The 27,176-nt window shown below is 30.4% G+C and overlaps 2 protein-coding genes across 3 annotated transcripts; both read right to left on the bottom strand.

Annotated features, from left to right (window-relative positions):
- On the bottom strand, positions 1–7,238 carry LOC106426613 (transcription factor bHLH57-like). Its single transcript, XM_048769549.1, has 4 exons — positions 6,976–7,238; positions 6,145–6,573; positions 5,591–5,989; positions 1–358 (listed from the first exon to the last, which is right to left on the bottom strand). The coding sequence occupies exons 2-4, from the start codon at positions 6,565–6,567 to the stop codon at positions 248–250; spliced, it is 933 nt and encodes a 310-aa protein (XP_048625506.1). The 5' UTR covers positions 6,568–6,573; positions 6,976–7,238; the 3' UTR covers positions 1–247.
- Positions 7,239–23,453: 16,215 nt separating this feature from the next.
- LOC125593237 (WAT1-related protein At4g01440-like) lies at positions 23,454–25,973 on the bottom strand. 2 transcript variants are annotated; one of them, XM_048769547.1, is made up of 6 exons: positions 25,673–25,972; positions 25,530–25,592; positions 25,038–25,154; positions 24,537–24,936; positions 24,092–24,243; positions 23,454–24,013 (listed from the first exon to the last, which is right to left on the bottom strand). In XM_048769547.1, the coding sequence occupies exons 1-6, from the start codon at positions 25,855–25,857 to the stop codon at positions 23,836–23,838; spliced, it is 1,095 nt and encodes a 364-aa protein (XP_048625504.1). In that variant the 5' UTR covers positions 25,858–25,972; the 3' UTR covers positions 23,454–23,835. The 2 variants fall into 2 exon arrangements, with proteins under 2 accessions (XP_048625504.1, XP_048625505.1); XM_048769548.1 differs by lacking the exon at positions 25,038–25,154 and having other exon boundaries at positions 25,673–25,973.
- Positions 25,974–27,176: the final 1,203 nt, after the last annotated feature.

The following is a 27,176-nucleotide window of genomic DNA, read 5'->3' as shown; positions in this document are numbered from 1 at the left end:
TAGACAAGTAAAAAATATCCATAGGTTATTTTGAAAGTTACAGGCAATAATAACAACAAAATGACAGGCAAATAACAATTTTAAGTGGCCATAAATTCAAATGCACAACCCTGAGATTGATTTAAAAAGGAATTAAAAAATGGTTAAACCCCTCAAAAAAATTCAATTTGGGCTTTATTTATTTTACGTTCCTTTTTGTAACCTAAAGCTTCACACACTACAAGGAAGAAAAAGAGTCGGAAGTCAGCTAAGCTCGACTGAGATTTGACCACATCATTACACCATTGATCTGCTCGAAGATCTGATGAACGGCTGTTGCTATCTCATCAGCTGATCGTACCTTACACCCATCTTCTATCTGCATTCACAAAGGCAACAGAATAATTTTATCTCGCCAAAATTCAAATAATTACCTTTTTTCATTATGAACTACATATTAAAATAAGAAATTCAAATCTTATTTATTTTCAATTTTATAATGTAAGAAAATAGGATTTTTTTTAAAGAAAATGCTTTTTGTGCAATATTTTTTTAAAAAATAAAGTGTAATATTTATTACTCTATTTTTAATATAAAAATGTATCCCTATCCTGAAATTTTTTTGTAAGATATTATGTCATGATGTTAGGCATATATCATGCATATATTTCTTTTTTTTTTGAGAAAAATCATGCATATATTTCTAAATGCAGATTCCTTAATCTTTCAGTTATAATCAACTGAGCAAGTACAATTGCCAATTAAACAAGAATAATCATAATAATATTAATGCGTAACTTGCAAATTTGATAAGGAAGATTGATCTATTTATTTAAGAGATGATTAAAGATTGTCTAATTTGTTGGAATGAAAAGTTTTATAAAGATGGAGAAAGTGTTTAAAGTGTTTGAAGAGAAAGAAATTTTGTGAAGAAGAAAGATTTTATAACTTAGAAGAAGATTTTTATTACTTGTTACAAGCTTTGTTTATTTCTTGGTGATGCAAAATGAAAGGGGAGTGGAGGTATTTATAGCCTCCAAAATACAAAATATCTTACATATTTTAATCATAAATCTAGAGAATTCTACCATAATATCTAAGATTTTTTTATTATAATTATCTAGATAATTCTATGAGAATATCTAGATTTTTATTCTAAGGAGGTGGATGATTTTTCTAGAATTTGGGCTAAGTTTTGGATCAACACATGATTAACCCAATAATGTTTGATCCAAATCAAGTTTATTTTTCAACACCCCCTCTTAAACTTGATTTGGTTACTCCGAGTAAGCTCCTCATCTTGATAAAGTCTTCTCGCTTGAGTGGCTTAGTGAAGATATCAGCTACTTGATCATTTGTCTTCACATACTCCAATTGCACATCCATCTTGGTAACACATTCTCTTATGTAGTGATAACGAGTATCGATGTGCTTACTCCGATCATGGAATACTGGATTATTCGCCAATGCTATTGCCGATCTGTTATCCACAAAGATCTTTGTTGGCTCCTCTTGTGGTAGGTTCAACTCCTTTAGCAAGTTTCGTAACCAAATAGCATGGCAAACACATGAAGTAGCTGCCACATACTCCGCTTCACAAGTAGAAAGGGTGACAATCGGTTGCTTCTTTGACATCCATGTGAAAGCGGTTTCTCCAATGAAAAACACGAAGCCACTTGTGCTTTTCCGGTCATCTACATCTCCACCCCAATCGCTATCGCTATATCCAACAAGCTTGTAATCGTCAGAAATATAGTAATACAAGCCAAAGTTGATTGTACCTTTGATATAGCGTAGGATCCTCTTGGCTGCCTTGAAATGAGTTATTGTTGGATGCTCCATGTATCGACTCACAACTCCAACTGCGTGTAGGATGTCGGGCCTTGTGCACGTTAGATATCGTAAGCTTCCAACCAAACTCTTAAAGAGTGTTGGATCCACACTCCCTCCTTCTTCTTCCTTTGATAACTTGACTCCACATTCCATTGGCGTGCAAACTGGATTTGAGTCATCCATCTTGAACTTCTTAAGCACCTCTTTAGCATAGCCTTCTTGAGTAATGAAGATTCTATTCTCTTCTTGCTTTACTTCAATGCCAAGGTAGTATGACATCAATCCAATGTCGGTCATCTCGAACTCCTTTGTCATCTCCATCTTGAAATCTTCAAACATAATCGGATTGTTGCCAGTGAATATCAAGTCATCAACATATAAGCATGCAATCAATATATCATTGTTTTGAGTTTTGATATAAAGTGCATGCTCATATGGACACTTGATGAAGCCTTTCTCCTTGAAGTACTTATCAATCCAAGTGTTCCATGCTCTTGGTGCTTGCTTTAATCCATAAAGCGCCTTCTTCAGCCTTAAGACTTTGTCTTCTTCTCCTTTAACTATGTAGCCTTGTGGTTGCTCAATGTAGACTTCTTCCTCAAGATCTCCATTTAAGAAGACTGATTTGACATCCATTTGATGTATCCTCCAACTCTTTTGGGCTGCCAATGAAATGATTAGTCTAACCGTTTCTAAGCGAGCAACTGGAGCAAATACCTCATCATAGTCGATCCCGGCTCTTTGACTATAGCCTTTTGCCACCAATCTTGCCTTGTACCTTTCAACTTCTCCTTTAGAGTTCTTCTTTGCCTTGTACACCCACTTCACACCAATTGCCTTGTGTCCATTTGGAAGTGAAGCTAACTCCCATGTATCATTCTTTTGAATCGACTTGATTTCCTCATCCATTGCACTTCTCCATGACTTCTTTTCTTGGGCTTCTTCAAAGTTCATAGGCTCGCAATCCGCAAATAGACAAAATAGAGTAAGATTGTCTTGATTTTCGGTTACCTCGTAGATGTCTTGTAGACTTCTAAAACGTGGAGTCCTTTCACTTGAGCTTTCATCTCCTTGAGAACTTGTTGTTGGTGAAGTTGGTGGTGTAGCTGGCTCTTCTCTCGGTTGCTCCACATTCTCTTCTTCAAAGGATGGAAAGAAGTTGTAGTCTTCATTATTTGATCTCCAATCCCATTCTCCTTCTTCGTCAAAGATGACATTCCGACTAATGATTGTCTTCTTTGTTTCAGGATTGTAGAGCTTGTAGCCTTTGGAGTTAGCATCATACCCAATGAAGATGTACTTCTCACTTTTATCATCTAGTTTGCTCCGCTTCTCGTCTGGAACATGAGCGTGAGCAATGCTTCCAAAGACTCTTAGGTGTGAGACTCCAGGCTTCCTTCCGCTCCAAGCTTCTTGTGGTGTTTTTTCTAAAACACTCTTTGTTGGAGAACGGTTTGATATATAAACCGCACAAGCAACTGCTTCTGCCCACAACTCCTTTGCTAGCTTCTTACTCTTGAGCATGCTTCTTGCCATCTCAAGTATTGTCCTATTCTTTCTTTCCGCTACTCCATTTTGTTGAGGGGTTCTTGGCACCGTCAACTGTCTTCGAATGCCATTATCTTCACAATACTTCAGAAACTCCTTGGACATAAATTCTCCTCCTCGATCTGATCTTATGGACTTGATCTTAAGACCACTTTCCTTCTCAACATGAGCTTTGAACTTTTTGAAATTTTCAAACACTTCAAGTGAACTTGGTTTGATTGGGCCACATACATCTGTATGTATGAGTTCTAGTGGCTTTCTTGCTCTTGTCTCCGACTCCTTTGGAAAACTCATCTTGAATTGCTTTCCAAGTAAGCAACCTTCACACACTTGATTTGGATGATTGATGCAAGGTAATCCTTTCACCATTTCTTTCTTGGAAAGTAACTCTAAGCCTCCAAAGTTGAGATGCCCAAATCGAAGATGCCAAAGCCAAGATTCCTCCTTGTAGCACATCTTGAGACATCGTGCAATGTCATTTTGAATGTTTAGGACAAACATTCTATTGCTTGACATTGTCACCTTTGTGATGAGATTATTTGCATTATCTCTTAAAGAAAGACTATTATCTTTTAGTCGAATGTCATAACCTTTCTCTAAGAGTTGTCCTAGGCTCAAGATGTTGGTCTTCATGCTTGGAATATAGTAAACGTTGGAAATGAATTGATGATCTCCATTCTTCAAGCGGATGAGAATATCTCCATCCTAAAGCCACATCAGTTTTCACCGATTCATCAAGCTCCACGAACATGCTTTTATTTCCACACATGTGGTTGCTTGCACCACTATCAAGGTACCACTTGTGAACCTCATTTGGTTCATCCTTCTTGTAAGCCATCAATAGCATATCTTCTTCTTTAGTCCTTTCTTCAACATAGTTGGACTTCTCTTCAACTCTATTCGTGTTTGGAGTTTTGCACTCAGAAGCATAATGTCCAAATTTTCTACAACTATAGCATTTGATGCTTGATTTATCGTACCTTGATTTTGGGTTTCCTCTTCCACGATCTCTTGATGAATTCTCTCCTCTTTGGTTGAAGTTGTCTTCATATGGTCTCCAACCTCGTCCATTTACACCACAACCTCGTCCTCGGAAATGACCGCCACCACGTCTTAGATTGCTTCGGCCACTTTCTTCCTTGTGATCAATTCTCATCTTGAGAACTTGCTCCACAATATCTTCTTTCTTCTTCTTCTTTTCTTCATAAGCTTGTAGTGATCCAAGAAGTTGCTCCATTGTCATAGTCTCCAAGTCTTTTGTCTCTTCAATAATGGTGACGATATGCTCGAATTTTGAATCCAATGATCTAAGAACTTTCTCCATGATTCTCACCTCATCTAACTTCTCACCATTTCTTTTTAGGTTATTAGTAACCGTCAATACTCTTGAGAAGTAATCTGAGATGAGTTCTCCTTCCTTCATTTGTAATGCTTCAAATTCTCCTCTTAGAGTTTGAAGACGTACCTTCTTAACTTGTTCCGCTCCCTTGTAAGATGTCCGAAGCTTCTCCCATGCTTCTTTGGATGTCTTTGCTCCAGCAACCTTCTCAAATGTATCTTTATCTAATCCTTGATGGATTAGACAGAGAGCCTTCTTGTCTCTCTTCCTTGAATCTCTCAAACCATCCTTTTGTGTTTGAGATAAACCACCATCATTCTCCGGTTCAACGAAGCCTTTCTCGACTATCTCCCACACATCATGTGCTCCTAAGATAGCCATCATCCTAAGACTCCAATTGTCATAGTTGCTCTTAGTGAGCAATGGAACTTGGAAGGGAACACCATTATTTGCCATCTTCAAAAGGAACTTGTGGCTCTGATACCACTTTGTTGGAATGAAAAGTTTTATAAAGATGGAGAAAGTGTTTAAAGTGTTTGAAGAGAAAGAAATTTTGTGAAGAAGAAAGATTTTATAACTTAGAAGAAGATTTTTATTACTTGTTACAAGCTTTGTTTATTTCTTGGTGATGCAAAATGAAAGGGGAGTGGAGGTATTTATAGCCTCCAAAATACAAAATATCTTACATATTTTAATTATAAATCTAGAGAATTCTACCATAATATCTAAGATTTTTTTATTATAATTATCTAGATAATTCTATGAGAATATCTAGATTTTTATTCTAAGGAGGTGGATGATTTTTCTAGAATTTGGGCTAAGTTTTGGATCAACACATGATTAACCCAATAATGTTTGATCCAAATCAAGTTTATTTTTCAACATAATTACCTTGAGATTGAAAGAGTAGAAGACAAAGTCAAAGGAAGTGGAGATAGTGAGATGTAGAATCGAGAGCTTAAGGTTTTCAATGGAGATGATAGCTCTTAAGATCTGTCCTCTCCCTCTCTTACAACGAACCTTCAAGCTCACATGGTTCTGTATCACCGTAGCTTCCACTTCCACCGTCTCTCCGCCGCCAAATCTCGCCGTAAACCCATCTTCAGACGCCGGCGAGATGCTCGAGACAGAAGAGTTAGTGCATGCACGAGATGAAGAGGAAGAACACGAGGCCGTTTTAGGATTTTCACTAGCTCCTTCGCTCTGTTTCTCAGCCTCTAGTGATTGCAAAAGCTGCTCGAGCTCCTTTATGTAATCTATAGCTCCTCCCACGATAGAAGCTTGATCACCCTAACGTTAAACATCGAAAGATTCAAACATTACGATGGAAACTTTTTATGTTTTCATAAAATAAAAAATTATATAAATCTTCGAATCTTTAAATCTTTTTTTATAAGTTTTAATCTTTAAATCTTTAATATCAAAATATTTAAATCTTTTGTTACCCGTTGAAGAAACGTTGGAGGCATGAGAGACCGAAGTGAGTTTAAGTGTTCCTTCATTTGTCGTCTCCGGTTACGTTCAACGGCAATGTGAGTCATCCTTTGGCTCTCAACTTCATCGTTGTTCTTTGGAGCTGTTGTCCGTTTCCGTTTTCGTTTTTCTTTGACTTTTGCCTCTGCTCCGTCTTCGGTTTTCGGATCCTTTACCGGGTCTTCTTCTTGACCCGGATCTCTTTTGATGGTTTCAAGAGTGAGACAGCTCTCTGGTTCTAGGGTTTGGCTCTGGAGAAGTGACTGGAGTATCTGATTTGGTTCTGGTTCTATGCATTGTAGCATTTGCAGAAATGGGGTCTTCTCGTTAATTGCGTTTTCTGAAATGTGACTGAATTGTTCTTCTAATCCTCCAAATCTCATTAGTCCCTCCATAATTAGCTTCAAGAAAGACAAAAATATTAGTTTTGGGACTTTAAGGTTACCCGTTTTAAAAAACATAAAACTTTAATCTGATTCTCGAAGATATTAATGGTTTTGGTTGGTAGTTTCTTTAAGACAGAACAAAGAGGAGGTAGTTTCAAAAAAAAAAAAAAAAAAAAAAACAAAGAGGAGGTACGAGGATATAGAACAATAAATTTGTAGTAAGAAATAAGGAATGTCACAGAGAGAGAGAGAGCAAATAATAAAGTTGCATATTTAGATAAGTTTTGTTTCAATGAATTTAAAGCATTTTGCATTGAATGTGTTAAATCATCTGAGAGTAAGAGTAAATGCACAAAACAGATTCTAGCTATGAGAATTCATTAGAAAAAAGTCAAAATAATTACAAGAGAGTCTTACATGAGAATCAGTTGACGCTTTAAAGAGTCTCTCTATAATGGATTTAGCAGCTTCAAATAGGTCTTTAAATTAACATTCTCTTCTTCTTCGTTTTTCTCTCTTTCCTCTCGACCAAAAACATTCCTTTCGAGTGTTACACTTTCTATAGTTTTGTTAATAAATGCAGCTTTCACATATATAAAAGGAGAGAAGACAATGCGGGAGAAGAAGAAGAGGCTCGGTGCATGTATTAAAATAAACACTACATCTCGATCCGCGCGGACGCAGATTTTTGTTTTCATTTATTTTTATATAAAAATTTGGTTTTTAATTCTAAATTGATATATATTATACTAATATATATGTGTCTATCAATTTTTAAAACATAATAAATTTACGGTATATGTTTTTCATTGAATAGATTGTTTCAAACTTTACATGTATTTGTATCTTCTTCTATATATATATTTTTGGATTATTATTTCATTATTAAAACCGTAACTATATATATATAGATTAGTAAAATATTATTTTATTATCATATTCAAAGATATTGTAACATTTCACAAATTTATAAGGTTTTTAAAAAATTAAACTTTTCGCTTCATATACATTGGATCATCGATAGTTTAAATTCAACTATTGATAGCTCAATAAAAATTTCTAGTATGCCCAAAATTTAGATGATAAGATTATAGATTAGATGTAACATGATTTTCTAGGAATAAATCTATTGGGTCTATTTTTGAAAAAATCACACATGAATCAAAGTTATGACTTCTGTTTTAATATATAAGATACGTAACAATACAATTATGTATTGTCGTATTTGTAGAATATTTACGTGTATGTGTGATTTTTTACTCGTATTAAGTAATCTATATATCATGGGGAAACATACGTGGATGTCTAGTTTTCATTGGATTTTGTGTTATTCTCTTTGAAATGGTAATAAGGATTTTTACTTTTGTTACGCTGGTCAATGTGAAACGTAATTTCTGTCGCCCATCAATATATATCTCTCTTGATAAAAAAAGTTCACGTGTGAAAGAAAGCGTAAACATGGTTTTGAAGACATTTTGAAGAAGGATTGATAACATGGTTTGGAGCAAGACCAAATAGGCTAATCTTTCATTAGTACGGGTTTTAATTTCATAGAGAAACAAAATTTGTATTTGATGTAATAATTTTTTTGTTTGAATAAAATTTTACATTCATCAAAAAAAGCGTAAACCAGCCAGAGGCAATAGATGCTCACATGCAAAACAAGGAGATTTTTTTTTTTTGAGAATGTTTTTTTTCTGAACTTTGAAATTGTTTTTCTTTTAGGGAATCATTTGATGGGAAGAAAACATTAAAATCTTTGATAAATGGTTAGCTTTATATATAAACATTAGCGATAAATATTAAATCTGAGTTTGCCTTTTTTAACAAGATATCACGAAATAGACGATCGTTAAGTTATTTGAAAAAAAAATTATCAAAAGATTTGGAAAACTATTGAACAAAAGATTAAAATTGATAAAGAAAGACTTTGAAATTGTTAAAGAATTAGGTTAAAAAATATAATGGTAAAACCTTTTTTTTACTGTGAATAATCAACTTAGACGACTCTTCTCTTGTATTTTTTATATGACAAAATCTGCTAAGTTTTTTTTGTTGGTTCTTTTTCGAGGTAACTAGTTTTTTTGAACCATGAGAGTATCTCCAATGTATTATTTCATTTTTTACTTTATGTATTATTTCATTTTCTACTCCAAAATAGAGTAACTCTGGAGTTGAGTTTTGCTCCAATGTATTACTCTATTTTATACTCCAAAATAGAATATTTTTATTATATTATGTTTTATGTTTATTAAAAAATTAGTAATATCATCTTCCATTTATACTATTTGCAAAATAGTCTATTTTCATATGTATGAACTTTAATGTTTTATATTATATATCTTTTGTATGGTGTTTATCTTTTATTTTTATATGTATGGTTATGTTTTATATTATATTTATTGTGTTGCATAAAACAGTTCATTAGATGAATATTTATATAATTAAGAAATATTAACAGTAATTTTTATAATATATATAGTAAAATAATATTTATATATTTATTTATAATAATATTTTATTAAAAACGAAAATATTTACGTATAGAGAGAGAACCATTTATAAATAAAAAAGTTCAAATCCATTTTGGAGTAACGAGTTGGTTTATTCTATATTTGGAGTAATCATATCTATTACTTTATTTTGGAATGGGTTTTACAGCGAGATTAGAGATGATTTTACTACAAAATAGAGTTTGGAGTCGGTTTTAGAATAGGGTTTGAGATGCTTTTAGCTTTTAAGTTGCGTCCAATTTAATGGGCTTCAAGGAAAAAGATCAAATCCTATCTCCAACAATAAAGACAACGGTATATTATTAAAAATTGTTTGATAATTCAAAATATTATCAAAAACAAATTCATCTTCAACCATTCTTCTTTTTTGGCTAAGAATCAACCACTCGATAAGTTGGTTTCACTCGTGTTACGTTTTTTTTTATCAACACTCGTGTTACATATTAACCGTATTTATTTCGTTTTCTTATCATATGTCTACCTGTAAATGTTATTAGGAAGTGGCTGGATCCACAAAGCTTATATACTATATCAATATGTATATACGCAATGAGGTGGTGCGTTGGGACTAGGACGAAGAGGGAGAGGGGTCCCGTAAAGTATTATTGAAGATGGCAGTGAAGACAGTTTTGTTTTAGTAGGGACACACTTTCTATGAACAGTACTTCTCACTCTTATTAAGACAGTGTTTTTCAGAATCTGAAAAGAAGACCAAACCTCTCTTTCTTCTTCTTCTTTAAATAATTACTTCTCCATAAAAAAGGATTTTCATGTCTTTTACTTCAATTCTACATTTATTTTCTTTTAATCTCGCTGGAACAATAGCCTCATGGGATGAAGATAAGATTATGATTAATCCCGGGTTTTTAGGATGAGGTTTTTAGCGGAAGTTAAGAAACAGTTTCTTAACTTTCGCTAAGAAACCTACCCTAAAAACTTCGGGTTAATCATGGTCTAAGTGTTTCTCAATTTGGTATGTCGACGTGAAACTGACGAATATAGCCTTGTAGAAGAGGACGAACAATGCACATGGGCGAGGCAATGGGTGCCAAACGTTAAGTGTGTCCTAATAAGACCAACTCGATTTCAGTGCCTTGGTCTCTAGGGCAAACAACAGTGCTCTCATCCAAAAAGAAAATACCTTTTCTTTTCCTTTTTGTTTCCTTCTGGGAAACTGAATATTTTTTTTATTCTGAAAGTATTACACTGAGAAGCAGTTTCAAGTTTTAATATTACATTATAAGGCAGTTTGTGCTACTAAAACAGTTTTTTCTAACCAAACTCATTTTCTAGTCATCAACTAACTAAATAAAAAATGTGGGTCCCATGTATCTTCTTCTTCGTTTCTTTCCCTTCTTCATTTTTTTTTTGTAAAATAAATGTTGTTTTTTCATAACATTCTTTTAATAAAATATATTTATAATCAGTATCTTTATTATTCAATCTATCTTTTGGGATATGTCAAGTGATGTTTATTATACACCGCAAATCACAGCCACAACGAGCTCCACCGCCGCAGTATCATTTCTTTTCCACGGGACTTATCTTTTGCGGTGTCTCAAGTTTGGTGGGAGCTTCAACGTCATGCCCTATGTTACGTCTTTGCCGTGATCTTAGCCTCTCTCTGTGACCTCCGGTGGACTATAAAGCGAAGCCGCTGTTGCATCGAGATGTTGATCGCCATTGTTGAACTTTGAGATGAAGTTTCTTTAATTTTCACTTTTGGTCCTTGTAATTTTAAATGTTTTCATTGTTGTCTCAAAACATCCAAATTTGCATATAAGTCATGTTTAATTAACCCAAAACTTTCAAATGTGAACTTTAGACTTTGCCAAATGCAAATAAACAAAAATAAACAAATATATGCACAAAATACCTCTAAATACATCCCAAAATTATTTAAATGAGGTAAATGCAAATGTTAAAACCTACTAAAATTATGAGTTATCAATGAACAACATATTTACATAAGTTGAGTAGGTCATATTGACTCAGTTTTTGTATCATATTGACAATACAAATAACGAAACTTGCAATATGTGTACAAAAATGATCTGGTGTTCATGTATTATTCTACAAATCAATTAATGTACATGCGAACTATTGTACACATGGACGAAAAATATTTGTGTACATAGTATAGTGTACACATAAATAGCTTTTAAAGTTACAATTTTTTACCATATAAATATTGTAATTTGTAAATGTACTAAAAAAATTTATCAGGTGTACATTTGAATCCTTGCAAATAAATCTAAAATATTTCCTGGTGTCCATATATTATTGTACAAATTAATTGATGAACATGTGAATTATTGTACATGTGGATAGAACAAAATTTGTGTACGTATTGCCTGGATTTTTCTATTGGTTATGTATGTCCACATGTACCCTGAATTTTCAATATCCATGTGTACGAAAAACCATATGTACACCTAAATCCGGTAAAAGACTGAGATACCAAATCAATAGAAAGTGATAGAGAGTATCACAGATAGTATTGATGCTGGTTGTGAGTTATCCAAATCATGCTCTCATCATGTTTCAGAGCTTCTGATCAGTGTGTGTGTTTTCATGCTAGCTTCATGGTAGGTCTTAGCTTGATTAATTTCTGGTTGTTTTACATATGTACACTATCATATTTAGCGTACACATGTACACCCCCTTATTTATTGTACACAAAAACGCTTGTACACGTGTACACCACACATGTTACATAGAGAAGGTAGGAAATATAATATCAACGCATATGGTATCAAGATCTAAACTAAGCTTCACTCAAAAAATGAGAATTATTTCTATTCACGTAAACCACACTTCTTCATCCTTACACTTACAAAGATAAAATTTTCTTTTTCACATGTACACATGTACGCTGTCATTATGTACTTGTGTACATGAATGACGTACATAAGCAAAGCACAAAACACAATTGTTTATTTTGACAATATGGAGAAAAAATGAAAGAAAGCAAAAGATAAAAGACCATTCATGTAGTTATGATGAAGGGTTGAAATGAACAATCAAGAAGTTAGGGAGTTAATTCGAGTAGACATCCGCACAATTAAAAGTTTGGGGTCAAAACGCAATTATGTGAATCCTAAAGGACCAAACGCGCAAAAAACATAAAAATAGCCATTGGTGCTCTCGAACTTGTTCTGGCGGAGCCGTGACGGCGAGATGTGAGGCCATGACGTCGGAAAAGGGTATGAAAGAGTCTGATGCGATGCTAGTTTCGTTGGCCCAAAAAGACTAGAGCTTTGGTCAAAACTTCAAAAGAATCTCTGGTGCGGAGATTGGCGATGGATGAAATTTATGGCATAGCTTGATTTAAACGGAAAAACGCAAGAATTTAGGACTTTTGACGGTGTAGATTATAAAGGATCTGAAGTATTTTGACATCTTCATGTCTTTTCTTCTTCTTGTTTGGGAAAATTGACATATAATAAAATTTATAAATTTAATTTTTAACTAGAAAAGAAAAAGAAAAAACGATAGAAGAAGAAGATTAAAAAGGAAATAGATAATGATGGGTCTCACTAGTTGAAAAACCCACTTCTAGTTTTATTTTAGTTGAGATAAACTACCTCAGCTTAGCTGAAAGTGTCTTTGAGTGAAATAAAAACTCACAAACTTTGTTTAAATGTAAATAACTCTTTTATTCTCCTCTCTTCAGTCCTTTTTATTTAAGCTTGGACTTAGTACTATATAGGCGAGTCCAAAATTCACATGCAACCTAACCTAATGTTGTACATGGATATTACGTTAGACCAGAAGATGGAGATGTATAAAGAAATTACAGACGTGCAATCTTTTAATATTACAACTGAGATATAATTGTCTAGTACAGTATCCAGCCAATAAAACTAAGTCACATACCAGTTGAAAATTTTGAGAAAAAAAATTAGAAATTTTTTGAGATATAAACTGAATATGCATGTCAAGATTATTTGTGAAAGTATGCATAGTTAATTAGTTACAAACAAAAATAATACCTGTATCAGGATATATAGAAATATATTTATATTTGGTCATAATAAACGTAGACTATAGTAAAGGTTTTTGGTTATTTGGGTGATTAGTTGTTGTTGTTGGCCGAGAAGTTATATTGTCTCTCAAACTCTTTAGTCGAACTGAGTTGGGTTTCTAAATCTGACTATACAATCTCACGTCTATAATGGTACTTTGCTAAAAAATATAACAAGCTCTCACGTCCAGTGGCGGAGGCAGGAAAACATTTTACCTGGGTCAATTTGATAACTTGTATATTTGAAAGGGGTCAACAAACCAATTACAACATATTTTCTTTAGAAAGTACAAGTAAAATATTTTTTAACAGGAATCCACATGGGTCACTTGACCACCGTGGTATAACGGTACTTCCGCCACTGCTCACGTCTATAATGCATGCAATTGGGCACAAGTAGAAATTAAACTCAGTATTTTGGTCATATAATGTAATAAATATATCATTCAATATTTTCAAGAGTATCAATTAGTTTTTGTTAACAAACTTATATAAAGCCCCTTTGCAAATAAAAAAACTTAATACAGTATTAACAACAACAAATAACACAGTAATTCACGTTTTAACTATCTCCATAGCTCCTTGTCCGTGCCCTCAAATCAAACTCAACGTGTCTTTAGACTAATACATTTTTCATGGCTATTTTGTATATTTTACTACAATTCATGTTTAACTAACTAATTTAGAATCTTAGATAATAGTTTTCAATGATCTTATTATTATTATTATTATTATTTTGTTTTCGTGCAAGTGGTCGCTTGGGATTTAGATTATTTAGTTATATATTGGTTTTCATTGTTTATAAATCTTAGATAGTAAACAAAAAGATTATATCCTACTAAATTTCAGACGATTCATTCCACTACAATTAAACAGTAATATTCCCACAGAGGGACAAACTGAAAAACTGACGTACGTATTTTTCGAAATGACTACCTAACTACTTCGTATAAATCGAAACATACATATTTATCTGCACACATATGAATCAGTATCATCAACTAAATATACAGCTAGCTATATACACACATACGTCCACAGAAACAGAGGGGGTCGTATAAAGACAAGAAACAGGATATGAAACTAGATTTCCATACGATAAATCTGATTATAGAAGAAGAAAGATCTTATCCACTCCAACACCAAAACCAATGGAAATCACGGTTCCGAAAATATTATTTTTAACAGATATGAAGTTGACGAATCTTATCTCTTTCTTTATGATAGAACTTCGTAGCCTCATGAGCGCGTTAGTACAAGGGAATAGACTCATAGCCACAAAGCCACTATCCTTTTCTTTTCTCTTGTCTTGATTTCAAAGTTACAATACAATTATAACCACCGAATAGTTAGTGATAGAATTTTGAGTTCTTTTACAATTATAAACTTGTAAAAGAAAATCATCGTACAGCTAAAATTTCTACGATAATTCATTCAAAGTTTTGCAAATGTTATACAGATATTCTAACCAAATCATAAAACCATAATACTGTATACCTATATATCTCGTCTAAAAGCTGCATATCTAGTAGTGAAATATATAGGTATACAGTATTATGGTTTTGTGATTTGGTTGGAATATCTGTATAACATTTGCAAAACTTTAAATGAATTATCGTGGAAATTTTAACTGTACGATGATTTTCTTTTACAAGTTTTCTTCTTCTCGTTTGGTCCAGATACTCGGTTCAGGCCCATATTTATATTACCAAGCGTCAATATGGCTCAATGTTTATAACTATGCACGGGCATTACAGCCCTGGAAGGCCTTTTCTTAGTTTGGAGAAATGCATTCACTATTAAATTTTAGATGGGAGCGAGCGAGCACCATACGTTTGCATTTAAAAAGGAATTTTATTACTTTTATTGATTTTTTACTCAGTTTTACTGATTTTGATAGTGCTTCATCTAATGCAATTGATGAGCTAACGAGTTAAATAATTAGTGGTGTTTTCTTAAATATTATTTTTCATTTTCATATTGGGTTATATGATAACTATATGTAAGATATAAACAAATAAATGCAGTCAAGTATAGCTATATATACATAAATATTCACACTGTTTCAAATTAGATATTGTTTTATGTTTTTCATGCTAATTAAAAGAGATATTAAGAGCATCTTCAAAAAAAAAACTATTTTGAAGTTTTCCAAACTCTATATTTGAAGTTTAAATGTGTTATTCTCCAAAAACCAATGTTTTGAAATCCGACCCAGACACTGAACCGGATGACTTACCGGATTATCGGGTTACTTGGCATCCGCGGATCAATAAATTAATTAAATTTATTAAATAATAACATATTAGCTTTTAAAAATATAATACATATTTTATGTTTTAAAAATATTTAGAAATATGACTTAACTTTTTATTTTTATTTTCATTTAACTTACAAAATATCAAAATATAATTCAGACTATTTAACAATTTTTGTAACAAGTTAGATGTTATGACATCTAATAAAAAAAAAATCAAGACTTAAAATCCATAAGTACTTAAATGTGAAATTTGAACAGTAAAATTAAGCATTAAATCCAAAAAAAAGTTAAATATTAAATTGTAACAATATATTATTGATAACAAAAATAAACTAATACCGACCAAATCACAACAACTAATTTTGATTATATTTATCATCATTCACTTCATTTTTTCAAATGGCATAGATCTTCGTCAGAATCTTAAAAAATCACAAATTAATCACAAATTAAATAGTATAAACGAGATTCACGAAAAAACAATAAAAAAAGAAGGAGATACAACATCCGACAGCAGAAAAAGATATTAGTAAAGTCTGAAAATCTCACTTTTAATTTGAATAAAAACAAAATTTAATAACATAATTAAGAAACAAAAGTTACTTATTGGTTTAACCATCGGTTCAACCGGTTTCTGGGTTTCGGGGTTTAATGAGTTTTGCGGGTTTTACTGGATTTTTAAATATTGGGTTTTTCATAAAACCCAGACCGGATTATATTCGGGTCACCGGGTTTACCGGTTCAACCGCGGATCCGGGTTGGGTTTCAAAACACTGCCAAAAACAAAATTTCAAAGTCAACTTCAAAACTATTTGTATTTTATAATATGGTCTTTATATTTGTCATAATCAATTTGAATTTATAAAACTTTTGTAAATAACTAATACATATATAAACATATTACAACAATATTAACTAATAAAATATTATATTAAAATATAAAAATTTGAACAGAATAACTTAATTAATATTAAACTTCAAGCAAAATATCATATTATTCCATAAAGTGATTTTCGCAATGCATATATGATATACTAGTGCATTTCGAAGTAAAAATGGCTCTCCTCGTTTTTAATTTGTAGATTAGGGATAAAAATTATTGAAATTAAGTGATATTAGTACTTATAAATACACTAGATCAGAACAAGAATGCAAAGAGAAACATAAAATATTGCTAAAAGACTAATTTTTATCGATGATATTAATACTCGTGAATATATTCAATATGAACAAGAAATAATTGTACGAAAAGACATCATCAACAACAACAACAACCATTTTCAGTTACACAAAACAAATTGGACAATATTTGGAAATTTTGAAGGTTCCGGATCAAACTTACATGACTATTAGTGTTGTTGTTATATTTAAATATGTGTAATAGTTATGTCTTCATGTAATTTTTTAAAAGTTTTTTTGTTAAGTTTATTTTGTATATTTTTGTTATTTAAATCTAGTTTTAAATATTTTATATCTTTCTTTAAAGTTTTATTTAATTTTATGTGTAAACTTAAATTTTGTAAACAAAACTTAAAATATTTATGAGATATAATTTTGTAAGGATTAAAACAATAAAGAAGAAAATATTTATGAATCATAAATGTGATGTGTAATTGTAAGGACTAAAATGCAAATAATCCTTGCACATTTTGTATGCAAATATGAAACTTCAAATTTGCTTCATATTTGAAGTTCTGGGCAGTGAAATTTCAAATATAGAGTTTCACTTCTCAAAACTTCAAATTTTTGAAGTTTTGGAGTTCTATTTTGGAAAGCAAAAAACTTCATATTTGAAGTTATAGAGTATCTTTTGGAGATGTTCTAAGTGCTCAGTTTTGCCTTATTTAATTACTAGAATTCTCTTCCTTTTTTATGTAGGGTAAAAGAGATATAGTAATGACGTAAACTGCATAGAAATTCTAAAACAATATTTATTTTGTAACAAAAATTTTACTTAATACGAAACGAAAAGAGTAGTTAGTTGTGTTTAGATAAATTGGCTAAATAAATACTTGTCTCACTGGAAAAAATTGGTGGTAATTGTAATTGTGTAATATCCAACAAATTCTTTTGTTGAAAATTCAGATTTATCTAAAAATAATTAAAATAATACAGTATAATATATATATATATCTAAAGTCGTTTCTTGTGAAGATGTCTATCGACATTGTCCTGTGAAGATGCCTCTGTATAAGATAGAAAAGAGGCTAAAGATGAGAAAGAGATAATATTGAGATAAAAGGTATACATATTTGTTTTGATGTTAAATGTCTCTTCGGCATGCTACGTCTCTATTGATAGTTGTGGGAAAAAAAGTTTAAAGAACTTTTTAGACCATTTCTAGAAGAACTATGTCATAAACTCAATAATTTTGATGTCATTGTTCACTCATCCGTCGCATATTTGAAAGTTGCTGGTCAATAAAGAGTGAAGAAGTATAATAATACTATAAGTTCAACTAATAGACTCTACTAGCCCTTTTATTTATGTATTCAAAGGAGTGTGCATAATGCATTTGCCGACTTTAAATACTTTTTTGCTTACTATGAATCAATTAATGAGTCGGTCGAAATTATTGCAAGTGTTTCTGACATGTGTGTTATATCTTTATGGCTTCATTGGTAAATGATAAGAAAATCTCTTATGGGTTGCCATGCAAAAAGCAAAAGCCATCAAATATTAAAAAGGTTTAGCAAACGCACCCACAAAGTATAACAACGAGGGGACATTAGACAAAATAAAAAAGATACAAAAAGATTAGAATGATCTGATTTTTTTTCTATCTCGACAAGAGAAGTTACCACGAGGGGCTTCAAAAACTTTTATTACACAATAAATAGTCTTCCTAAAACGTTGAGAGAAAAGAAGTCTTCCTAAAACCGTTTATTTTCACACCGAAAAACATTGACTGCAATATGAAGGTCAAAATGAACATAACAACACTCATCTAAACATTAAATCACCAGAAGCCCTTTTAAAAAAAACATTAAATCAATAGCCAAGTTAATATAAAAATCTTGAGTTGGTCCATGATAGAAATCTATATTTACTAAACATGTTTTTGTCACGAACTATCTCACCGTAAATATGATGTAACGTAAACAGATTTTGAAGAATATAATCTCTCTTGGTATAATATATTTATTTATTAAAGTATACCTAAAATACAGAATTTTTTATAAATTAATAATATTAGGATTTTGGTATTTTATTAATGTATAGAAATATTAATTTACAAAAAAATTTTAGATTTATAAATTTTAAAATATATTGTTGAAAATTAATTTCACAATTTATATGTTAAATAAATTTTATGAACCCGACATTCACATTGTCATTATTATACTATTTAGTGTATATGCAAAATGTATTATGAATTCTAAATATATTTTAGATATAATTTTATTAAATATTATCAAAATATTTTGAAGTGTTAAAATAAGATAGAAATAATTTTCATTCGGAAAAATAATAATAATATAATGATTTATTTATACTTATATAAAATTTATATATATAATTTAATGATTTTAGCTGAATTCTATACTTACATAGAATTTTTTACAAAATAAATTATATTATTGATTTGTGTAAAATTTTAAATCGATACAGTTTGAAACTTATGATATTTATTAATTTATCATTGTTTTATAAATAAATTACTGTAGATCACATGTACACGATAAAGATTAAAAGGAAGTATGAAAAGAAAATTGTCGATAACCTGTGAATTATTGTATATGAATGACTGACGTGGAAAAGAAGCTATCATGATTACACATCCCAAAGTATCCTGGTGGGTATTAAATATTAATACGACTTGTAAAATCATTTGAGGCAAAAAATAATATTGCTACTTTGATCTTGTTCTATAATGCGTCCATTAGTATTTGGTACTATGAGAGCCAGGCCAAGCAACAACCTTCTTGTATACATAAAAAAGTCTCGAACGGCATAAACTTTAATGCCTTGAAGCGAAGACCATGCTTTACAGAGAGCCTTTTGTCTCTTGGAATAGACCCCTTTCGTAGTTGCATTTTACGTTGATAGATTATAATTTTTGTGTTTTCTATATGGATATTCCTTGTAAGCTTTTGAAGATACGAATCAATAGCTCTGTGTGTTGAAAAGATTTCTAAATTATTATTTATATTTGTAATCTAATTATACATTTTCATACTATTTGTAATTTTGCAGTAACTATGTTTGGATAGCTAGTTGTTAGATTTAGGGGTTTAAAAGGTTTAATGAATTGATAGTTAAGGATTTCGTAGATATATAATTATTGACTTACATCTAATTTGATCTTATTGTTTGATCTTTATTGATCCTCTAATTCATGATCGTATGTTGTTTAATGCACCAATAATACATAGTTGTATGACTGAAAAAAATTAAAAGAGCAAAAAATTTAGTCATCGAAAAGTGATATTGATGTATTTGTCAACTTGTTAAATTCGGGAAGTTTTTTTATTTTAATTGGAATTAGTATACATAAATGTAAGAATATTTATGAGTTACAACTTTAGAAAATAATAATTTATAAACGATTTTCTCTATCATTTGTATTGTTCGAGAATCACCTAATGTCTAACGTGTTTACTTGATATATTAAATCATATTTATTTCTAATTTTTTCTTGTATGCATTAAAATATATTTTAGTTTAATTTTATATTTGCATAATGGATGTGTGACATAATACATAATTTTTTTAAAAAATGTACTTCGAATTCAGCATGTTAATTCTGTATTAATTTTCAAATTTCATACATTCATAAAAGATCCTAACATCAGATTTTGATTTTGTGGATGTTTTAATCAGCTAAGACCAGTTTTTAACAAATAACTTTCATATGCTTAACAAGGAATAATATATAGAAATCAATTAAATTTCAACACTTAAAAAGGGGTCATATTCTCGTATATCAACATATAGTTAAATAAAGTTTTAAGAGTATAAACATTGGTGAACGAGCCATTAAGAGTTTGGTTGGTGTAAATACGACGATTGCGGGTACTGCTGCAGAAGTTTGCGAATACTTATAATTTTAAACATTTTTTTGATCAAAAAAAAAATGTTTAAAATTATAATTTTAAACATTATTAAGTAATTTGTATGACTAATACAACAATTAAAATTTTGTTCGTTTATCTTATGACTGAATGACTATCAATGCAACAACGCTTTCATAATAAGTTAACAATATTATCACTTCATATAATTATAAATATTAAAAATATAATATATATATATATATATTTTAAATTAAAATTATTTTATATTTATATATATGGTTATATATATATATATATACTAGTGTCTAAAATATATATTTATTTTTCATAATTCAAATAAAAAATAAAAAATAAAATATAAATCAGTATATTATCTCAATTTTTAAAATATTAAATATTTTTATATTTATATTTATATATATCTTTAAAAATATTATTATTTTTCTTTCACAATCGTCCGCAGCCGCAAATGATTCAAATCGGTTTTTTATTTTGAGAGGTTTGGAGCAGTGTAAAACGATTACAATGTAAACACCAATAATTATTACTATCCGCTATTTGCCGCTGCCGGTGGTAACAATAAAACCAATATTTTTAAAACTGGACTAACCCAATAGTTGGACTGAGTTCAACCATGAACCGGTTACACAACTAGGTTAGAGCTAATAATTGGTTCAATCATTAACCGGTCACGTAACCGGATTAATCTCAAAATTATTAAACTGATGAAAATCACTGTAATTATAAAAAATCTATAAACCATCGATATAAACATAAAACTAGTTTATAATGTTTTATGTTTTAAACTAATTTATCTTTTAATTATGTATCATTTACTAGCATTATTTTTAAATTTATACACTAAAAATATATTAAACTAGATTATTGAACCAAGTTTGATCCGGTAGAACCATATTAAACTATGACTCAAATAATTATCGGGTTTACCTTCCGGTCCAGTTTTAAAAACACTGAATAAAACCAGTCAAACCGTAAGTTTTTCACCAGTAAGTTTTAGTATTAAAAAGTAATAATCATAGAAAATAGAAAATGTGACACATATGAAGAAAAATTCTCCAAAAATATCACGGTCTCTCGTATAAATATTATCTCATATTTTCTTTTCCTGTTTCCATTTTTATTTATTTTAATCAGTAAAAGGACGCTCTAAAATCCTTTTGAAAAGAAAATAATTAGAAAAATACAGAAAGAAAGAACTTACTTGAAATACCACAAATGAAAATTTCAATTTTAAAAAGTTCATTTAATTAAAAAATATCTTGACATTTAGGTTTTGAGTATAATCATCATTTTAAGGTTTAATATTTTAGAGGGTGTGGTTAGATTTATAAACTTATACTAGAGTTTGATCCGTGCATCTGCACAGATATTTATTTTCATAGAATTAACTTATAAATTTTTTTTTTACATTACAAAAATGTAATGGTTGCACATATGTGCTTCATAAGAGGGTTTGTTTTCGATCTGTAGTATATAATATTTGTGCTACATCGATGGTTATTAATTGTCTGTAATTTATAGGTTGCTTATATTTTGGTTGGATACTAAACCAATCAAAATGATAATTTATATAACATATTCGTCAGTAAGTAATTTTAATTACATTAACAGTTTTTATGTATTTATTTTTAAAAATAAAATACCAATTAGTATGTTTATATTTTTAATAATCTTTTCCATAACAAAATATATGTCTAATAATTCACTTTTTGCTTTAATAAAATAGATAGATTTGTTTCTAAGTCTTTTATAAGTCAAATCATTTGTTTCTATGTTTACTTTTGAGGAAAATGGTTTTCATAAAATTTAATTATTTTATTTTTATAATTTAAATATATATGTATGAATGATATTAATCATCCAATTATTTAAAATATTTGAAAAATAATTTTATATGTTTTAATCGAATATTTATAACTTATATCTTGTATGTGAAAATAAATTATAATATACATATATAATATTTAAAGTTTGTATGTCACATTTTAAATAAATATGTTTGTCAAATTGATTAGAGAATATTTCCTTTAGAATAATCTAAAAATGATATATAGTTAGTTAAAATGATTTGTAAAAAATGATTAGAGCATATTCCGACTATAAAATAATGGAAAGTTTGGTTACAGAATAATTTAACAAAATAAATGATTTATAGTTAAGGTAATGATTATTAAGTCAATGGCCGAAGTTTTAATTATTAGGATAAAAGAATAGTTAGTTTTAAAAGTTACTTCAGTTTTAATAATATAGACATCTTACGTTTTTTTTGGTTTTGATATTAATGTATGAGATTCATATTTTCTTATTTTATTTTTAGTTGTGTTTATTTTTTCATTTAAAAGTAAAATGTACAAATTATATTTAGTTGTGTTATGTTAAATGGTTAAATATATTAAATCTTAATATTATTAGCATAATTAATTAATCTAATTAAAACAGTTTAATTTGTTGGTTCGGCTTAAAACCGAACCTAACCGAACTATTTGGGTTGATAAAATTTTCAACCAAATGATTTAGACATATACTTTGGTTTAGTTTGGATTCCAATGAATCGTTTTGGTTTGATTCGGTTTGATTTTTTTGTCCACTCCTAAATTGTTAATATTTAATAGTGTATTTTATGGTTATAAAAAATAAAAGTTCTAAATTACATAAGTTTGCTTTTGTCGGCATAAATTACATAATTTATTCTTATTAAATATATATGGTGCAAGTAGATGATATACATTGAAGGAATATAATAAAATTCTACAACGTGTAGTATTGTAAAACTTGTTTTGTAGGTATCTTTACTATTGTTATTAATGTCATACCTTAAATTTAGGGGTTTGTTATTATTGTTATTAATGCGAAATACAAAAGAAGTGGTTGGTATGCAAAATAGTTAATGGGCTTCTTATGCCGTTAAAGACTAGGAATTAAAATTGTAGAGTTAATTCCAATGACAAAGATTATAAATATTAGAAAAAAAATTAGGGTTAAGTTTTAGTTGTACAACTTGTACTTCTTTTTTAATAGTTTAGATAAATAATTCTTAAACATTTAGAAGTCGTTAATTCATATATAATACAGTTAACTAATTAATAAAGTAAATTTAAAATACATAATAGATAACAACTAGAATCATAAATATCGTACATAGATGGGGTATGCAAATAATCTAAACCAACACATCAATGCCTAAATATTTTAAAATAAACTTAAACTAGTGGATACAATAAAAGATAGTCACACAAGCAATAAAGAAGAAGCAGCTTGTTGACCCGTTGGACTACTACGTCCATGTAGTTCACTTGTGGATGGGCTCACTATTTATGGATGCAGCAGGTCTCCAGATTAAATAGAATTCAAAGAGGAAAGTTCTGTACCAAATTGATAATAGCCTTGGTTGGCTTTTATGCTTGAAATTATTACACAAAAGGAATCTGAGCATATATATCAAGGAGTCATTGGAACAACCATAAGATGATGACCCTTTTTGTAGTGTTCATCATCTTGGCTTTCTTCTTGACCAAAATGAGAAGGCAACTTCTTTTCACACTCTTCCTTCATTTGCCTTACCTTTCCCAACAAGAATATGTATAGTCCGAAGATTACAATCCCAGATCCGATAACACTACATCAAATTAAGTCCACGTTCAAATACATGCATACAAAATATATATATATATGTGTGTGTGTAATTCGACCGTACCTTCCAATACAAATTTGACGAAGAAGGATCGAGAAATCAAATAGAGTTGCGAAGACAAGCCCCACCGGAGTGAAAACTGAAGTAAAGATAGGTCCTCTCTTTCTGATGCACCAAGATGTTCCCACTGTACATATTCCTTGTGCTACTGCTCCCTATAGTACAATGTGATTGTGATATATATACGTTCATATATTGATTTGATTGGTAAATATATGGTACTGCATCCGTAAAGGTATATGCACCGTTTAGTAGTTACCAATAGGCAAACACAAACAATTATATTTGTACCACTATTCTTTGTTTACTAAATTAACGACCATTTGTGTCACTAACCACTAACTAGCTAAATTCAACATATATTTTACTAAAATTTGACTTGCGATTAATCAGAACAGAACTATACTGTCAAATATATAAAATACCATCCTTATATATAAAAACTTACTGCATAAATAATGGTCATGATATCCAGTTTATCTGTGAGGATCCAAGCCGTGATATCTCTAGATTTGATGAGGCTTAAAAGGGCGCATTGAATGGTGCCGAAGAAAGATAATATGACGGTACTTGAGTATTGACAAGGGTATTTGTCGTTCACTTTGGATTGTATTAGCATCCACGACCCGAAACAGCTACTACCCGCGAAGAGAAGCACGCATCCGACGATCCAATTCTCGGGTTTCAATGCGGGGTTATGGTTCGTCAATAGATGGGATTCTAGTTTGTGAAATTTTGTCAAGGGAACACCTTTGTACATTGTTAGTAATAAGGCTCCTCCAATGCATATCAAAGTGCCCATCACCATCCCCATACCTGCTTTGCTTTTCATGTTTAGCTTCTCTACCCTACGCCCAAAACAAAAATATAAGTGTTAAATTAAATTTGTTAGGTTATGATGGAAACCATATTGCATTTAGTATTAATTAATATAGAAAAAAACATTTACCTGAATACTAAAGATAAAACGAACGTAACCGCAGGTGACATACTAATAAAAGCACATGCTATCGTAGCCGAAGTGTACGATAGCCCCAGTAGGAAGAAATACTGAGTCAAACTTGCCCTAAAATACAAAAAACATTTAAATCGTAACTAGACTTAGGTTACGACGAAAAATTATGAAATAATCAGAAATTTGATATTAAAATAGTTTTGTATTCTTTTTTTTGGTATTCTTTCAAATTAGTAAAACAGTCTATTTGGGGGTAACACAAAAAGTGTAAATTTTAAAATATAAATTTTGAAATATAAATCTAAAACAAAAAAAATCGTAAATCCCAATTCTTTAAACTTAAAAACCGTAACAAGAAATTCCAAAAGTACTCTGTTTTTTTTATTTTCAGTGTGTTAGCCTATTATACATATAGTATTATTTTCTAATTATTCCTACAACTGTGTATATTAGGAGTTCTCGACTCAAATTAAAAGGAAAACGAACCCAACAAGAGCACTGAAGAAAAGCTGAACCAAGATGTTGAGCGTAAGTTTCGGTCTTGTTGTCCTAATAAACAAATAAACAATATTTTTAAAAGAATAATTAGAAAATATTAAGAACAAACTCAATGAGTTTCATATACTTACCGTTCCCAGAAAAATGCGATTGGTGCCAAAAATAAGGTAGAAATAGCGAGCCGGTATGTTGCTATAACCATATGATTAACACCACCATCAAGTACCTTTTTGACCAGAGCATTACCTAAGCCTAGCGCTGAGTTTATTGTAATCATAATAATTACCGGCGTCCACTTACCATCGCAATAACCCATAATTAACCAACTGCAAAATAATTACTTATAAATTATATCAATGACTCTCTCTACTCTTTGTTTTCTTTTCTTACCTCGCTCTTCCTCTTTAAGTGGTTTTGAGCATGAATGATTGATTGAAGGAAGAAACCGGTATATATAGAGATTTTGTAACTGTTTTCGAATAATATAAGATTTTGTAAAATAATAATAATTATGTTTCATTATCCAAAGAAAATATATTTAGTTCTCTTTAGCGCCCCACTCATTTGCGTGAATGGATATTTGACATTGACGCAGGCGATGATGCCTGCGAATATTTGTCGCTTATTGTAAGTTTGTAACCATGCATGATCGTACTGAGCCTGAGGGTCTTGGTTATAATTTTTCTGCTAACACGTTCGAGCGGCGAGCGCACACTGAATACTTTTTTCGTCTTCATTTAGAAAAGTCAGTTTGACCCAAAAAAACAGTAACCATTTATACCTATTCATTTTATATTCATCGTAGAATCTCTTACGACGCAAAAATATACATTAACTGATTTACAGTAATTATCTTCAAACGACATTTCGAAACGTCACTACTGACCAAAAGAAGTTAAGGAAGGGACCAAAGAGACTCCAAACCGAGCTGTGTTTTTTCCTGATTGTATTTTGTCTTAAACTCTTAAACGTCACCCTTCTCTTTTTTTCTTTACAGCGATACTATAACGATGGTTGAAACAGCTTCATTTAGTTACGTAATAGTTTAAGTTCGCAATACTATTTGTTATTGTTATTTTAGCCCATTAATTTGTCATAATAAGATCTAAATATGTCTGTTCTTGCTTTTCATTTTTTCTTCTCTTTACGATTTCTTTGCTAAAGAAATATGTTGGCTTTTTCGTTCTTTTGGAAAAGCAATGGAAAAGATAAAGTGAGATAAAGCTTTTATTTCTTTCAGGTAAAAACTATATGACGAATTTCATTTCTTCGAAAATGATGGACTTCCTTTTTCTCAGAAGATATATAATGGCTTATGTATCCACTAAAGGAGAACGCAATTTGTATATAAATATAACATCACTATCGGAAAATCACATATTTTAAAGAAAATTACAAATCTTAAAACTATTTGCTTGGAAATTGGAATATAAAGACTGAAGCATGCTTGTAATAGACAGGTAGTTGACGAATCTAAGAGACGGGTGGTTACTTATTCTGAAGTCAAAACGAATTGAAAATAAAATGTAAACTAATAAATTGTATGGTCGGACGAGGTATTAATTGTCTTCTTTTCAAATTAACTACTAATCCTTGGATACCAGAAAACCTGGTTATATAACTATACAAAGAATA

Source organism: Brassica napus, chromosome C9 (genome assembly GCF_020379485.1).
Source record: "Brassica napus cultivar Da-Ae chromosome C9, Da-Ae, whole genome shotgun sequence".
Taxonomy (NCBI): Eukaryota; Viridiplantae; Streptophyta; class Magnoliopsida; order Brassicales; family Brassicaceae; genus Brassica; species Brassica napus.
The sequence above is the reverse complement of the archived record's forward strand: the minus strand, read 5'-3'. Positions and strand labels throughout refer to the sequence as shown.